The 17,586-nt window shown below is 45.9% G+C and overlaps 1 protein-coding gene across 14 annotated transcripts in view; it reads right to left on the bottom strand.

Annotated features, from left to right (window-relative positions):
• CDC42BPB (CDC42 binding protein kinase beta) overlaps positions 1-14,195 on the bottom strand; it is a 90,840-nt gene extending 76,645 nt beyond the window's left edge. For 6 of the 14 annotated variants that reach the window (XM_063159900.1, XM_063159904.1, XM_063159902.1 and 3 more), the window contains exon 1: positions 13,972-14,194. In XM_063159900.1, the coding sequence (XP_063015970.1) occupies positions 13,972-14,149 (178 nt within the window). In that variant the 5' untranslated portion in view covers positions 14,150-14,194. Of the gene's footprint in view, positions 1-13,971 lie in introns of all 14 variants that reach the window. The other 8 variants (XM_063159903.1, XM_063159906.1, XM_063159912.1 and 5 more) reach the window with 4 other exon arrangements.
• Between the last annotated feature and the right edge of the window lie 3,391 nt (positions 14,196-17,586).

Raw genomic sequence — 17,586 nt, 5'->3', positions numbered from 1 at the left:
CCTACTGTTTATACTTCAACAGCCCCAAAATTTCACTTTTTAAATTATTTCTTGATGTTTAACTCTTGTTTCCTTTATAATTTGAATTTTAAAATAAGACCACAAAAGCATCATTAAAAAACAAAGACAAAACAACAAAAACCTAGGTCCATAAAATCTTTCAAAACAAGTTTCAGTCATGATAAAAAAGAAGGAACAGTCATGTGTTAAACTACTGCACTGCATTATCTGCATGAGCAGCAAGGGTCACTCTGTCACCATGTCTGTTACTATGCTCAGACTGCACCAGTCATTACTCTTACACAGGAACAGAAATGTTCCTAATTGTTTAAAGAAATTTTACAATAGCAGAGCAGGTTATGCAGTTGTTGGCAAAAACTCACTCCTGACTGACTATTCAGCTGTACTTTAAAGGAAGGAAAGAAAACAAGAGCACTTACAACTATATTACATTAAATCAAAATTTAAGGAATTACTCTTCTGAAGAGCCATTCTTTAAGGAATGCATTTTTAAGAAATCACTTTGGAATCTCACCTTTCTTATGTGAACATACTTGAACAACTCAAAACCCCAAGTCTAATAAGAATCTTTGTTATCTCACGTGAGAAGTTTTTCATTGAGTATCATCAATTCCATCCCTCCTTCAAAGTTTTTCTTAACAGACATTTTAGTAAAAAAAAAATCTCAACCTAAAGTTTACTTTAAAGTACAGGAACTTCCAGAAGCACCAGGTAAAGACATCTGGCTTGACTAATGTTTGTAGTATATTGACCAATATTCTGGACTTTAAATAATGTTTTTTCTACTCCTTTCTAATTCACAGATCTGCTTATTTTTTATTCCAATATTATAAATTTTAAAACAAATACTGTGACTCTCCAAAAATCTATTTCTGGATATGTGTTAAAAGATTACAAGCAGACAGTGTTGATTTCCTCTTCCATGAATTGTTATGCACAGCTAAATTTATTTCCTTGCCAATATTTTTTTTTCAAAATTTTTAAACACAAAAGTGATAACAAGCAATCTCCACCCAAGTCCCTCAGAAAATGGAGAGGACAGGTTCTTAAGTGTTATATGGGACGTGAGGGGGGAGGAAGAGATGAGGGCAAGGAGATTGATGTAAGAAGTAGGTCTTGCCCATGCTTTCCTCTTGCAGAAAGATAATCCATTATCTTTCACCAGCTGTCACCCACAGAGCTCTGAAGGTGAATTACTGGAGCACATTTTCCAGTGAGGTCTGGATTATTTATTCTGCAGTCATCAAGCATATCCTTGAAGAAAGAGCTATCATTACCAATGTGCACAATGACATATTACAGCCAGTGGCACAAAAGATCACTGCTGCCATGTGTGCAAAGTGTGCACTGCTGTTTTGAAGACATCACTTCAAAGTGCCTTCTCTAAATAAGAGAGTATAGAATGAGTAAGAAATGTGATGAGTCTGAACAATTAAATGAAAGAGGAAATTTGGGCATAAGAGGAGGAGAATGGTTTTCTCAGTAGTTTTAAGCAGCAAGACTCAGTCCACAAAAAAAGTTACTGCCATTATTTCACTGTCGTCTTTTTCCCCCAAGGTACCTACACAGTGTGCAAACACCAGAGCATCTGAAACAACTACACAACACTGTGAGAAAAGTTTCTTCTGAAAAATGAACACACATTATAAACTGCTCAGACACAGACAGACACAGCCCTTGCCCCAGAAGGGCAGTGGACCATTACATTATATAGAGCTCTCAATGAATGCCTTCATGACACAGCTGACAATGTATGTTCTCTGAGAAGGGTATCTACCAGACTTCCAGGCATTTAGGAATGTAGGAATTTTGAAGAATGTTATTATTTTGCAAGGGTTTTGCTGTAAGCAAAATACTCAAAGACACAGATATAAATTCATTGTATGGAAAGTCAAGTGCCACTTTGATATCTTTTAAGTACAAAACAGCAGTAAAGGATTCATTTCTTAGGTTTTGTCCCATTTGTACATATAATAATGTTATCCTCATTACTGATAGCACTTCCATATACCAATATGATTTTGAAACACTGAATTTGTTGTGCATTTTGGTTAGCTGAGTCTACTATCATCAATCAAGAATATCAGCACTAAAACCATGTTGCAAGTCCAACTTCATGTAAGTCATATGAGTTCTCAGTTTACAGAGAAAACAAAAAACCCCAGCTGGTACCTCCCATTACATCTTCTTCTTATGAGGAACATTTGTTTCACCCTGTTGTTAGCAACTGCTTAGCCAGACTCCTTGTAGTGTCAGATATAAGCATATTAGGAGCCCTACTAGATAGAGATCCTTTGTGATATGAGAACATATCTAGTACAACAACTAAACCTGTACTTTTCATAAAGGATGATTCAGGCTCACAGTCATGCAGGGAGGGCAGGCTCTTCTGACAGCTCCACAGAGGAATGCTTTAAAATATCCAAGTGCTATCAGGCTAACTAGACATAAGGAAACCACACTTGAGAGACAGCACTAAACATAAAATATAGGTTCAAAGTTCTTAAAACCTGTTCTGGCAAATTCACTGCCAGGAACAAGGAAACTGCTGCTTTCTTTAAATACATGGAAGAAAAACATGAACAAAATTTAGTTTCCCTTCATTTAACAAGCCTAGTTAAAAGCTTGTCAATACTTATGTTCAGACTATAGTAAAATGCCAGCCAACCAAGGTGACCACCTGAGACTATCAAAAAACCAAGTTGTGTTAGTTACTTTATCTACAGCAAGAAGAAGATGCTATTTCACTTACTGCTTTTCATTCTGGGAAGTATGAAGAACAACTATTTACTATTAGAGCAGCCATGATGTTAAATACATTTGTTAACTTGAAAAAAAATATACTGAACCTCAGAGTAAACTTAGGTTGGAAGGGACTTCTGGAAATCAGAATCCACCCAAATTACTCAAAGCTGAGATAACATCAAAGTTCAATCAGGTGACAAAGGGCTTGTCCAGCTGAGGTTTGTTGCCAGGATAAAGAGCCTTTCATCTTTCTGGGTGACTCTTCCATTGCAAGACCATCCTCATGAGGAGTAGTTTTATTTTTCTCTCACAAAGAGTCAGAATCCTCCTTGCCATAGCCTGTGTCCACTGTTGGTCCTTCTTGGCAGGGCACCCAGGAAGCACCTGCCTCTCTGTTCTCCCTAACCACACGTGTGGCAGTGGAAGGTAACAATGAGATTTCCATTCTCCAGGCATCCCAGGCTTTTGCTGCATTTCACATTCTTTAGGCCCTGAGCCACATCAGTGCTTTACTCCCAGACTCACTTCAGCTTCCCAGTGGTTCTTCTGTACTGGGAAGCCCTGAACTAGACACAGTACAAGAGAAGTGGCCTTGGAAGAGTGGTGTAAAGAGAATAACAACCACTTCCCTCAGCCTGCTGGCGACACTCTCCAGATGCAGTCCTGTACACAGGCAGCTTCCATTTCTACAATGATGCACCACTGACTTTTTCAACTAATGTTTACCAGGATCCACAAACCCTTTTTTGAAAGGCTGCTGTCTAGATGGTCATTCCCCAACTTTTACAGCTGCACATAGCAAGACTTTGCATTTGTCATGCTGAATTTCACAGTGTGAGGGAAGTATAATGCTATATACAAAAGGTAGAGGATGGAATGTAGTATCTGCTATCCCCACCCTCAAAACATGCCTGAAACATTAAACACAATCTTTATGATGTTTAACACTACCCACAAGAACAGGAAGTCTATACCTAGATAACCTACATACAGCTTTGGTTCTGTCAGGATAAACCAGGGCAACTTCTCCTGGTCTGAGCCATTCAAACACATGCATACCTTCAACACGGATGAAAATGACTGCAAAGCCCTTTCCTAAGGGCAGTAAAAGCTTCTTCCCAAATAGCTTCTAATTTTCTTAATTAAAAATCTCCCACTTCCCTCCTTCACAAAATGTTAGGGCTTTTATCTTCACAATTCACATCAGGGTCAACTTCAAGATGCACAAGGATTGATTATTTCTAGCCACAGATGTAAACCTGACTAGGTCATGCCTGCCAGGGTCAAGCCTGCCCAGTATGGCCCTACATCCAATCCAGTAAATCCTGCTGGCCCACAGTAGTAAACACACACTGATAACCAGAGTTCAGTTGCCTTAATAACCAGTTAATACTGCTAGGGGAAGATAAAGACAATCTGTGGCTCTGATACAGCCTCCAGTGAGGCATCCCCACACGATGTTGTCCCAGGTTATCTGGAGTACCAGGCCAGAAGAGCCACAGTTTAAAAACAGCTCTGTGTGTACTGACATTATTCCCAACTTAAATATCAACTGTTCAGGAAACCAAAGGCTGAACTAACTGGTAATGGAAATCTTAAATTACACACCAGAGTAAGTTAACACAGTCAAACTTAACTCTATGCAGTGATATGATGCCACATGACCTAAGGCATTTTACTACAACTAGTTAAAGCTGCTCTGGGAGGAAAATGTGTGTGCTTCCTCCCTGTGACACAGCTGACCTGCAACTTCTCAGTCTGCTCTGACAGATGAAGTGCTGTGAGTTTAGGAAAAATACCTATTACCCATTAAAGGCAGAAATATTAAATACCACAGGCTCCAGCCTTCACTCTGCACTTACAACCCAACATCTACCAGTTACTCCACTGTGAGGTCTAGATCACTTTTAGCCTCTTGTACATGTAAAACTTTCCTTCTCACAGCCTCCCATGGTGCTGAATCACAAAAATGTATTTTCCTTCAAAATGTGTAACTTGAGAGCATTCCAGGGCAACGATGCAACCCTAAAAGTAGCTCTGACAGGGAGAACAGAATGAGATTCCCTCCTTGGCTTCAAGAGCATACAAACTAAAAAGAAAGAAAATGTGGTCAGATATTACATTCCCATTTCATGCTCACATAGTGAAAGCAATCACAGACTTGACACAAAAATCTACATCCTTAATTTAAAAATTTCAGTACAAACATCTGACTCAAGCACACCTGACTCTAGGAAAAACTCCTAACAATAGGAAAAATTTGCTTTTTGTCCTTTGGATCCAGAGTCCAAAAACTAGAAGCCTGCAGAGCTTGCACACTGGGTGACCATCTCTCAGGGCTCATAAGGGACAGACCACAGCCATGCAGTCATGACACACAGAAATGGGGGTGACACATGACAACCTAACTAATCCTATCAGAAAAAGAGCTAAATCTAAAGACTAAACATGCATCTTAAAAAGCAAACCTTTGGGAACATATTTCAAAATGATATAATAGGATCTTCATGCCTGGAGTCACCCTCCTGCTGTTCCTACTCTGCCTTAATTACAGTAAAATAAAAGGCACTCTGAACACTCCAGCTCCCTGTATTGATGATCCAAGTACATGGGCAGCAGTGAGGCTGGCAGCACACAGAAAAGCTCCATGAAGAAGCCAACTTTTGAGGAAGGATGTGCAAAACAGATCACAGGAACCATGTTATATAACATCAGCAATCCTAAGGTGTGCAAGGCAATGGAGACAACCCCCATCCACTCCCAAGGTACACATCAAATCTCTGTAAGTAGTAGTGGGGGGAACCAGGGACAGAGGAATTCCTCAAGAGTGGGGAAAAGATTCCAGATGTTCCACGAGTATTACCATGCAATTACAAGAAACCTTGTCCTTCCTCAGATGAGGACAGAGATTTCAAAGGCACACAGTTTAGTTCTTAGGCTAAGGGACCATTACTGAAATGAGAAACCATAATATACAACCCCTATAGCTCTACAGTGGTTGCTGTGCTTTGGGTAAAGTCATACCTCCTATAAAAGGAATGAATACACATCCCACAAACTACACAGTCCCAAATAAAGTACAATATTGCCAGAATTGCTGCAACACTTCTTTAAGTCTGACTTCCATATACCTACTCAAACTAGTTTAAAACAGGTGTCATTTTACTGTTACTTCACCTTTCACCAAATCTTTTGATGACAATTAGAACAACATAACTCAGTTGTTATGTTATAAAAGTCCAGAGAGAATTTTGTATTGACTTTCCCAAAACTCTGAGCATGACCATCTCACTAAACTGGCATAAACATTCCAAGCAGGACTGCACAAATTATCCATGTTTATTTTTATAAACATGGATAATTTGTTTTTTCTGTTGGAGAACAATTATAAATTATGAAAAGAATTTGGGATATATTCGAAATTGGTGCTGCTTCTAACCTCTTCTCAGCCTTTTGGGGAAAGGCACCTAAACATATTTACCCCTCAATGGCACTGCACTTAAATTAAGAACTATACCTCAGACTTCACTAATGCACATCTGATTAATAAATTCCACACAGTTTCAATGATTTAATATTTGGTAAAGATATTTCTAAAGCTCAAACTCCTTTATAGATGTCTTAGGTTGGGTATCCAGAGGAACTAATCACATTTGAAGCTTTAGGCCATGGTTAAGTAATAACACGTTTCAGTGTTAAGACCCTGATGACATGAATGATAGAAATTAAGATCTCAGGCACTTGAGGATGCCTAAGGCCTCAGCTGGAAATGATGGATGCACACACTTAATCTGAATGCACTCTAAGTATATCTCCAGACATGATTACTGAGGTCTATGCAAAATCAGGGCTTAAGAAAACAGTGTGTAGTTTCCTACTGAAGAAAGCTACATTCATTATAGTGAACAAGATCTTTAGAAATGAAAGCCTGCATTCTGGCAATCTGCATATGCTGATGAGAAAAATGGGCTGGAAGCTTTTAGTGTTAGGAGACAGCTAAAAAATGCACAGATCACATTGAACCACAGAGCAAATGTACATAAAAATTCTCAGACCTGGAGAATATTTTAAATTAAATCCCTTAAAAATATATATATATATAAATATATATATAAAAAATAAAATGCAAACCCCCTAGCACTTCAGTGGGACATAACAGTGAGCATGATACAAGCCCTTTGGTAAATCAAGAATACATTGGAACTCCCAAGTGTACCTTATGAGACTTAGGAAACAAATGTCAATTCTATTTAAAGTATTATCAAAAGCAAAAATACATTAAAAAGCTTGAACAAGTCCTTCTAGTTTTCTAAACAATTTATTTGTGGTCCATTGTCCTACTGATTTTTTCAGACTTTGGTAATGAAAAAGATGAACCCATAAAATTTTTCATAATCCTAGGCACTGCATTCTGTTAATGGCACAGACAAATTTGCAATTGTTAAGTTTTATAATTCTTGCTTTTTGTAACACCCATCTTAAAACAGCTTGCATAAATTGCCTCAAATTACATGCAAGGGAAAAAGTGTAATTTTTTATAAATTTAAAGAATCTGTAGTTAGCATTCCCAGCTAATCTCAATTACAGATCAACATTCCTAAAACCTAAAATATTAATATTCAACTATAAAGTAGAAGTAACTTGCTAAAAACAGCCAATGAAACAAGTATTTTCAGTTCTGATTCACACAATTAAAGTCATTTATTTTAGTAGGTGTGGAAGAAACTGACTCCATGCCACACATTAATTGTTTGCAAAAATAGATTAGTTCAACTTAATTTGATAAAAAAGTTCATTGTACTAGATCTGTTGATTAAATTGACTTTCAAGACATTTCCACTGACAGTGTTTAACTCTGACAACCATGCAAGTTTTAAGGATGCAAACTGAGTTATTTTTTTGCAAAATATTTTATCTTAATATTATCTGTGAAAACTCAATATGAAAATAATTTAGATTTGCAAGTGAAACAAGACAGAAAAAAGTTATATTTATGGATGCTTATGAAATCTGCATTACAATCTTACACTTTATCATGTACCATCTAGAAACTACTAGCTGCACACATATTTTCCTGTATGAAGAGAAACTTATCAGTAGCTTATTTACCCCCTTCTGAGTTTTCATAGATAAACAAAATTTAAATGCAAACTATAGATCCCTGCCTTCCTTCAATACACCACATAATTCCTCAAGCCCTAACTAAAGACTGGTGCTATTTATTAGCACCTTCATGCACAGGAGAAAAGCAATAGTGACTTCCTTCTTTGGGACAAAAGACAATGTTCACCCAGGCCATCTGTCACTTTACCAGCACATGCCAGGGGGCCTCTCATCCCCCAGACCCTGTTGCTTTGCCACTACTAAAACATGACTGCAACATCCAGTCCCAGTGCTTCACAGCATGAAGTTTTACTGAAAAAGTCATTAAAAGATTCTGTCTCATTCTAAAAAGAACAGATTAAAACACTTGTCCTGTAAAGAGTCCAGCATCACACAGCAGCAGGATTTTAACCACATGCCCTCACGTCACTAGCTCTGACTACAATGCTGTCAAAGCTAACCTGGCAGTTAGGATTAATTCATGTTGAAGTAGCCCAAACATACATCTTTGGAAAGAACAAAACCAGTTTCATCAAAGCAGAGAGTGCAGGAAACTGGGGTTCAGCAGCCAGGCTCACACTGTTCTGCCAGATGACCATCGTTACAGAAGGTGATCCAAGCTATGGTGCCCCACCAGGGCAGAGCTCCAGCTGCATCCACACTGCACAAGAAGCCCCATGGTCACCACCATCACTCACCTCTGCAGGACATGTGCAAGGCACCTGCAGCTGTACCCTGCCCCAGTGCCCCCAGTGCACACCCTCCTGCCACTGGCTCTGGTATAAGGAATCATAGCAGGCTTTGGTGGATAGAGGATGATGTAGAGGGGACTTAGCCAAAACCTGAAATTCAGTTTTCTTGTTCTTCATTATCCAACCACTGTCACTTCACACACGTGCCCAACAGGCTTATCACTCACTGCACAGCTTCTGCCTGCACAGAGAAGGACATTATATGAGCTGGCAGAGCCTGGGGCCCCTTCCTGAATTTTTATGTGTATTTCTGCAAGCAGGGGAAGGAGAGGAGTGCCAAAGGGAAGGAGTAAAGGAATTTAAGCCCTCAAGTCAAGAGATATGACATGTTATCAAGTGACAGTTTTTCCTGGTGTAACCCCAAAAGACCAACAGATCCTCATAAACAGCCCTAAAAGTCCATGAGCTCTGAGGTTATCTCAAAACCACTTGAGGACAGTTCTGCCTTCCATGCTAGCAGCACACTTGTCACACACTGTGCCCCTGCCCTTAGCCAGTGCTTTTTCCAGTACAGCTTTTTCTGTGTGGCACAGGAGCAGGTCAACCCTGCAGCTGGTTTAGAAGATGCTCTAGTGCAGGATGGAACCTTTCTCAGGCTCACATGTACACTTCTGAACACCACTGCTCTCAGGCTAAGAGAACAGGCTCTGCACTGCTCTGACAGAAAGGCCTCCCTGCAAGGTTATCCCTCCCCTAATTAGGTATTTTTTTATCTGAAAGGTTAAGGTGTCTCTTTAAGCAGAACTGAAAGGAATATAGACTAGGCCTTGGAGTCAACTTGCAGAGCTCACAGAGCCCCTCCAAGTGGAAGATCCAAACTTGAAGCACCAGTCCCAACAGTGACTTAGAGTTGTGATCACTGCACCAGCACAGCAGCCCTTCCCAGCCAATGCTCTGTGCATGACTTTTTCCATCTATGGTCCAGACTCAAGTGAACAAATATATATCCAAAAGTGGCAATTCAGGGCCAGGCTAGAGGTTGCTTTGAGCACTCTGTGTGTACATTTTTTCTCTCTTCTAGTCCACACTGGGAATATATTGATGTTACTACAACAGCTTCCACTATTATGCCAGACTGTCTTCAAGAGCTCAGCAGCAAGTACCAAGCTGGCCTACTTGTGCTAATCATCTGCATCTTCTTCGTGTTCCCCACAGCTTCAGCATCCTTAGAGTTCCTCTCACGAAAAAATAAAAAGAAACACAGAGACAAAAAACTCCACCACCACCATCCAAAAGCAGAACACCACTCTAGCTGGGAACACAGAAGGTAAGTCAGCATTCAAACTGACAGGTCATAACAAATGAGGAGAAACATTCCACAGAAGTGTTTTGTGAGTCTGCATCAAACAAAACCAACAAACTACTAAACTACTCTGACATGGGTTTTGAGGTGCTGCCACAGAGAGAACCAGCCAGGACAGAGTCTGGGAGTGAGACAACACTGCATGAAGTGTTTGGGGACACGTGCCACCTTGCCCTCTGCAGCAGGCCAGCAGTATCAAACAGGGTCAGAGGAAACAAAGGCTGAAGCAAGAGAGGCTGTACAGCACCAAGATCATTTTGAATACAAATAGAGCCCATTCCTGAGACTCCTCTGAAGGTGTTTGACTGCTGGCTGCAATTGTGACAAGCAGCTGCCCAAAATCGGAGCAGCCGGTTGTGCCAGTCCCTGGTGACTGGAAGGAAGGGGCAGCGAGCACCAGCCACAGCCTGCTAAGATAACTCCTGAAAAACAAGGTGATGTCAAGCAGCACAGAAGTGATGCCAGCCAGCAAGGTGCCCTGCAAGCAGCCACTCCAGCACAGGGTTATGCAAGACTCAGATGGCTCAGTGTGAGAAGGAGAGGCTCCGTGGGGAGGAACATGCTGTACCTGAAAGCTGGAGGACAGGTGGTGCAGACACCTGAGCTGTGACTGTGCTGCTCTAGCACTCTTGTGCTTCTGTCCTTGTCAGGGTAAACAAGGGACAGCATTTTCTGCAGGAAAGGTCTCTTGGGACATCCCTCTGCAGTGCAGGGACAACACACACTGCAGCACCCACGGTCCATCAGGTAAATCCAAAGTCCATGCAGCCTCCTCAGTGCCTGCTGACAGCTCCAGGCAGTCCCACTTTCAGACAGGAATGAGCAAAGCCAACTGGAATAAACAGGACTCTTTGCTATACCTCACTCTAGGAGCAGCAGATGCAGCTCCTACAGTTTAAAAGACACTAAGCACAGATTTGGGAAGTTCTTTCTGAGCATGTAGACATGGGTCTGTTACCTAACAGACTTGGATTCAATTCCCATTAAGAATACTGAGCATTATTTCAATATCTTTTATAGAAACAATGTAACAGTGATAACCAACTGGGTGTGAGCTTATTCAACAGAAGTTATAAATAAAAATAACTAGAAGAAAAGGACTTTGGACTCCTCATTTGCAGTTCAGCTAGCTCTTCTCCAAAGACACTTGGCATAAAGATATGTGTATTATACATCCAGTGTAGGGAAAGAACAGTCTGTTTGAAAGCTCCATTCACCATGGGAAAGCTATAATTGACAAGGTTAAAATGGCAGATTCTTACAAGATTTGTAAAGCAATGGAAGCCACAAGCTGCCTCAAGGCAAAGGACCACACCCTGAGCTCTTCTATGGTTAGCAAATAGGAAGAGGATTTAAGCCTGTGGCAGGACTACCAGGAAGCAACAGAGGCATTAATAGGACAGAAGCAATGGGATGCACCATTTGGAGTTTATCAGCCTCCACAGGTAAGGTGCAAAGCTTCCACAGATGTTGAATAGAGAGGAGGTGGCCAAAGTCTCACAAGATGAACATGGGACTTAATTTTGTGGACTCCCCATTTCTCCAGCATCCACCAGCTACAGAGTATGAGCAGCACCATGCTCTGTCAGAAAGCAGAGATATCCATGTCCAGCAACTACACCACACAGCTCACAATCTCCTCTGCACCCCACAGCCAGAGAAATAACCCTGCCTCCCCTACCACGCCTGAACTCCATTTTCTCTGGCCAATTAGGAAGGCAAGCAAGTCCATTAGCCACGCTGAATCATTTCCAGGGAATTTCACAGGTGTGATACCTCACACCCAGTTTTAAAATCACAATTGTAAAAAAAATGTTTGTTATATAGCTCCTCTTAATTCAAATTTAATACCTATGCAGCTTATTTCCATTGTCAGTGGTAAGTCTCCATTTTGTCAAAAGGAAATTCCTTCTGTCTCCAGCTGATAAAGAAACACTGATCTTCAAAGTATATCCCAAATATTTAACTACACTCTGATGCTTCTACAGACACATAACAGCACAGAAAACTTGTGCACATTAATCCACAATATCTTCTAACAGCAAATCAGGCTGTAATTAAGACACATCATGACATAAGGAAGATTAGCATGTTTGGCATGATATTTTCCTTATTAGCTGGAGGCAGAAACAAGTTCCTTGTCAGTGGAAACACACTGTGAGGGCATTAGGACACAGATAAAAGGTGTCTCATTGCTGGCACTTACTTGTTTTTAACAGCTTGAAGGAAAGGAAGGAACACACAGTATCAACTGTAATTGGTTTTAAGGGTATCCCTTGTTGATGGAACACAAATATCCAGTCCAGACTTAGGTCCACCCTTTACCATCAAGAGCCTGGATTACAAACTTTTATCCCTACTCTGCAGCACCAGATGGTAGCTCACATACATTTCAATTATTTATTGAATAGGCACTTTGTTATAGCAGGGTAATCCCACACTGCAGTAAAACCTACACACTGTTTTTATTGCGAGCTATACTTTTCATCAAGTCAGTAACCTTTTCACATTCAGTGAGCACAATAAATAGAATTAAAAGAAGCGATTTTATAAACAATTGGATAATCGGCCTCTCCATCGCACAAAAAATGACAACGCTGGGATCAATCAGTAAGACACAACCACCAGCAGTGCTATTGAAAAAGCATATCATTCTCTGGCCTGCCCCAAATCCTTCCAACTTCAGTTTTCAAAGTATGCTGCAGTCTGATCTATCACACTTAACAATTTGCTGGTGCTCACTCCTTCAAGCCATCAGCTAGAAAACAAAAGGCCCTGAATGCTCTTTGCAGAAGACATACAAAGCTCCCATGACAAAACAAATAATCAATGTTCCCCAGGCTGCAGCCTTGCGGGGCAGATGTGATAAAGTGGTTAATTATTCAGTTGGCAATCGCATTACTGACGTCAATAGGAGAGTCCAGGAAGTGAATCCTCTTAGTTTGTTAGTGTATGACAAAGAGTGGTGGTCCCCACAGAAATTAAGGAGAACCAGCTGTCCCTTCATGTTAGTGCTCTGGTCTCTAGTGCTAAAGACACACATTTGCATTTACTGAAGTAAATCTGCCCCTCCCTCTCCCTTAGGAAATCCTTTGTTTTGTTGGTTGGGGGGATTTTTTGTTGTTTTTTGATTTTTTAAGAGTGCTCTTTTGAAGCCTAATTAACTGTACATGCATGGAACAGCTGATAAACGGGGCAACGTTCTCGTGAGCAATGATCACTCCTCCCTCCCCTCCAATTCTTATTCCATGGAGAAGTTAAGTCACCTTCGTCACACATTATTATTCATAACTTACTCAGCTGAATAAACCAGTCAGCCACCATGGCCTTTTTAACATAAATTCATTTAGACATGCAGCAGGATCCCTGCTCTCCACATACCTCTAGTCAACAGCCTTAACTAACCAACATTGGATGGAAAACTTTTATCCTAAGTGCCATCAAAAGTATCCACATCTTCTTTTGTCAGCATGCTCCGGACTATTGGAGGTCTCTCGTTATCAGGCTGCTTAACAGTAGGGAACCATTAAACAAAGCTCTTAGAAAGGCTGCCTAGAAATACTCTGTCCTTGGGGGGCATGCCCAAATTAAGAAAGACAGCACGATGAACGGGAACTGTTGTTTCTTCCAGCCACACACACACACACACGCCCTCTCTAAAGCAAGGAGCCGGCACCAGAGCAACATTTCAAAGCCTGAGCCCGGTGCTCTGCCCTGCTCCCCTCCCCCAGGTAGGAAACCCTCCGAGGAGCACGGGATTAGCCTGACGTTCGGGGCTAAGCCGAGCACGGTTTCAGGCCAAGGACACTCCGCCGCTGCCGGCTGCCAAGCGGTTCGCCTGGGACCGAGGGAGGAGACCGGGAGGGTCAAGGCCCGGCTGGCGGCGGGGGTGTTCCCCAGGGAGGCGCCGCATCCAGGGGCGGCGTCTCCGGCCGCTGCCGGGAGCGGCGGTGGGAGCGCACGGCGGGGCCGGGCCGCCCCCGGCCTCCCGCCGCCCCGCACGGGCACCGCGCGCAGCCCCCGCCCCGCGGCCCCCGCCGGGCTCACCCCACTCGAGGAAGTCGGACACGTATCGGTCGCGGCGGAGCGGCGAGTCGCGGCTGCACTCGGCGTAGACGCCGACCAGGAGGTCGAGCAGGGTCTCCACGCTCAGCACGCTGTCGTGCCGCTGCGGCCCGTCCAGCACCAGCTGCTCCAGCCGCTTCAGCCGCACCTTGGCCGACATGGTGCCGCTCGGGCGGCGGGCGCGGGGCGCGCACGGGACGGGGCGAAGCGAAGGCCCCGGGGCTCAGCCGCTCTCAGCCGCCCCGCGCCGCCTCCCGCGGCCGAGCGGCTCCTTCCACGGGCTCCGCGTCGGGCACGGACGGTCCATGGGCCGGACCCGGCCACCCCCCGCCCCGCTCCGCTGCGGCCTCGCCCCGGCGGCGGGGAAGGGCCGATCCCGCTGCCGCTCCCGCTCCTCCTCCCCGGGCCCGGCGCGTCCCTCGGAGCGCCTCCGGCCACGCCCACCGCGCGGCGCCCGCGCGCTCCGACGTGGGCAGGGCCGCGCGCAGGAAAGTTGGGCCGGGCGGCGCCCCGTAGCGGCAGATTCGCCGCGGAGAGCGTGAGGGGCGGCGTGGGCTGCGCGTCCGCGTCGGCACTTTCGTGTGTGTGTGTGTGTGTGTGTGTGTGTGTGGCTGTCTGTGTGTCTGTGCCTGTGTCTGTGTGTGGCTGTCTGTGTGTCTGTGTCTGTGTGTGTTATCCCTGGTCAGGAGGTTCTTTGGTGTCACATCTGTGTCTGCCTTCAAGCACGACAAAGGAGCCATAGTCAGTGGGACAGGCAGCATCCCTCCCTCATCCCTCCCTCACAGACCTGCTGGTGCTAAGGAGCTTCAACCACGCAGCATCCCTCCCTCATCCCTCCCTCACAGACCTGCTGGTGCTAAGGAGCTTCAACCACGCAGCACGTGGCGGTGTTAGTGTCTGTCTATGTGCACAGAATCACAGGATCTCGGAATGGGTCTGGGACCACAACGAGCAGGGTCACCCCAGAGCACATGGCACAGGATGGCATCCTGATGGCTTTGGATGTCTCCAGTGAGGGAGGCTCCACAGCCTCTCTAGGCAACCTGTTCCAGTGTGTGGTCACTGCACAGTGAAGTTCTTCCTCGTGTTCAGGGGGAGCTTCCTGTGCATCAGTTCCTGTGCATCAGTTTCTCTGAGTGATAGAACAAGAGCCCATTGCCTCTTGTTCTATCACTCAGCACTACCAAGAAGGACCCTCCTCCATCCTCTTGCCACCCTCCTTTCAGATACTTGTAGACGTTGATGGGGTCCCCTCTCACTCGGGTTTTCTCGAGGCTGAACACGACCTGCTCCCTCAGCCTTTCCTCATAAGAGAGATGCTCCAGTCCCCCAGGTATCCTTCCACTGGACCTGTTTTCCACTGGACCTGCTCCAGAGGCTCCTTTCCTAAAATACTCTAGGTCCAAGTATCCTTTTGCTGAACCATCTTAAGTGTAATACTAAAGATCACACCTACAGGTCAGAAAGATCCCTGCCCAGATGAAGACCCTTCCTCTGAGCATGTTATCTCAGTGTTAGCTGGGGTTATGTAACTTGTATGGAAATAACTAACCAATACTAGTAAAGAAGCTGAGCTTGGGAAGTTGCTAACTCTGAATTTCTGTTTATGAATAATGGTGCAGAAACTCTGGTGGCTTGTGCTTGATTTATTCAATAACACAGAGCACCCAAGCTTGCACAACCCTGAAATAAATAATCAATATCTCTCTTGAGTGTGCAATTCTTGGTATGTTGCACACCAGATCACGATTCCCATTTCATGGACAACATGTGGGTCCAGTGTGTGTGCCCTGGCCTGTGCCATCCTGACAGGGCTGCAGGGCAGAGTTCCTGTCCCCACTGGTCAGCCCTGGGGACCGGGCAGCCTGCCTGAGCCCCCAGCTCCTGCCTGAGTCCCCAGCTCCTGCCTGAGCCCCCAGCTCCTGCCTGAGCCCCCAGCTCCTGCCTGAACCCCCAGCACCTTCCCGAGTTCCCAGCTCCTGCCTGAGTTCCCAGCTCCTGCCCGAGCCCCCAGCTCCTGCCTGAGTCCCCAGCACCTTCCTGAGTTCCCAGCTCCTGCCTGAACCCCCAGCTCCTGCCTGAGCTCCCAGCTCCTGCCTGAGTTCCCAGCTCCTGCCTGAGTTCCCAGCTCCTGCCTGAACCCCCAGCTCCTGCCTGAGCTCCCAGCTCCTGCCTGAGCCCCCAGCTCCTGCCTGAGTCCCCAGCTCCTGCCTGAGCCCCCAGCTCCTGCCTGAGCCCCCAGCACCTTCCTGAGTTCCCAGCTCCTTCCTGAGTTCCCAGCTCCTGCCTGAGCCCCCAGCACCTTCCTGAGTTCCCAGCTCCTTCCTGAGTTCCCAGCTCCTGCCTGAGCCCCCAGCTCCTGCCTGAGCCCCCAGCTCCTGCCTGAGTTCCCAGCACCTTCCTGAGCCCCCAGCCCCTGCCTGAGCCCCCAGCTCCTGCCCGAGCCCCCAGCTCCTGCCCGAGCCCCCAGCTCCTGCCTGAGCCCCCAGCCCCTGCCTGAGCCCCCAGCTCCTGCCTGAGCCCCCAGCCCCTGCCTGAGCCCCCAGCACCTTCCTGAACCCCCAGCTCCTTCCTGAGCTCCCAGCTCCTGCCTGAGCCACCCAGCTCCTTCCTTAACCCCCCAGCTCCTTCCTGAACGCCCAGCTCCTGCCTGAGCTCCCAGCTCCTGCCTGAGCCCCCAGCTCCTGCCTGAGCCCCCAGCTCCTGCCTGAACCCCCAGCACCTTCCCGAGTTCCCAGCTCCTGCCTGAGTCCCCAGCTCCTGCCTGAGCCCCCAGCTCCTGCCTGAGTTCCCAGCACCTTCCTGAGCTCCCAGCTCCTGCCTGAGCCACCCAGCTCCTTCCTGAGCTCCCAGCTCCTGCCTGAGCCACCCAGCTCCTTCCTTAACCCCCCAGCTCCTTCCTGAACGCCCAGCTCCTGCCTGAGCTCCCAGCCCCTGCCTGAGCCCCCAGCTCCTGCCTGAGCCCCCAGCTCCTTCCTGAGCCCCCAGCTCCTACCTGAGCCCCCAGCTCCTGCCTGAGCCCCCAGCTCCTGCCTGAGCCCCCAGCCCCACACCTGGCCATGCCAGACCAGGGGTTCCCATGGAGGATGTGGTGACCCCAGGGCCACCATCCCCACAGGACTTCATGGGATGCTGTGGCCACTGGGAGAATTCTCTGACCACACCTGGAGTGGGACCTTCTCCTTCCCAGCCCTGGTCATATTCCCTGCCTCAATGGGGCTGGCAGGGTAGGCATGGCTTTGCAGCAGGACATGGTGTCTGGAAGCTGTGGCTTTTTATGCCTTTTGGAACCTCCCTGGTGACAGGACTTTATTTCTCAGCATCAGTTAGCCTGGGCAAAAGGAGCCCTGCGTGCTCACAGCTGCTGCCCTTGGTCCCTTGGAGGAGCAGGGAGCTGGGTGTAGGGCACTCGAACCTTTCCTCAGCACTGCTTTTTTTCTCATCACAGCTTATTCTGAGAACTGTTCTCTCTGGAAGCTGCAGCACCTCAAGGCAAGATGCTGAGTAGCTTGGGATGGGAGTTGACTTCTGCAGGAATGCAGCCGGTCAGGTCCTGATGCAAAGCCGAGCTGGCAGGGATGCTGTTTCCTTGCCTGT

This window comes from Melospiza melodia, chromosome 6 (genome assembly GCF_035770615.1).
Source record: "Melospiza melodia melodia isolate bMelMel2 chromosome 6, bMelMel2.pri, whole genome shotgun sequence".
NCBI classification, from domain to species: Eukaryota; Metazoa; Chordata; class Aves; order Passeriformes; family Passerellidae; genus Melospiza; species Melospiza melodia.
This window is presented reverse-complemented; position numbering and strand designations above follow the sequence as displayed.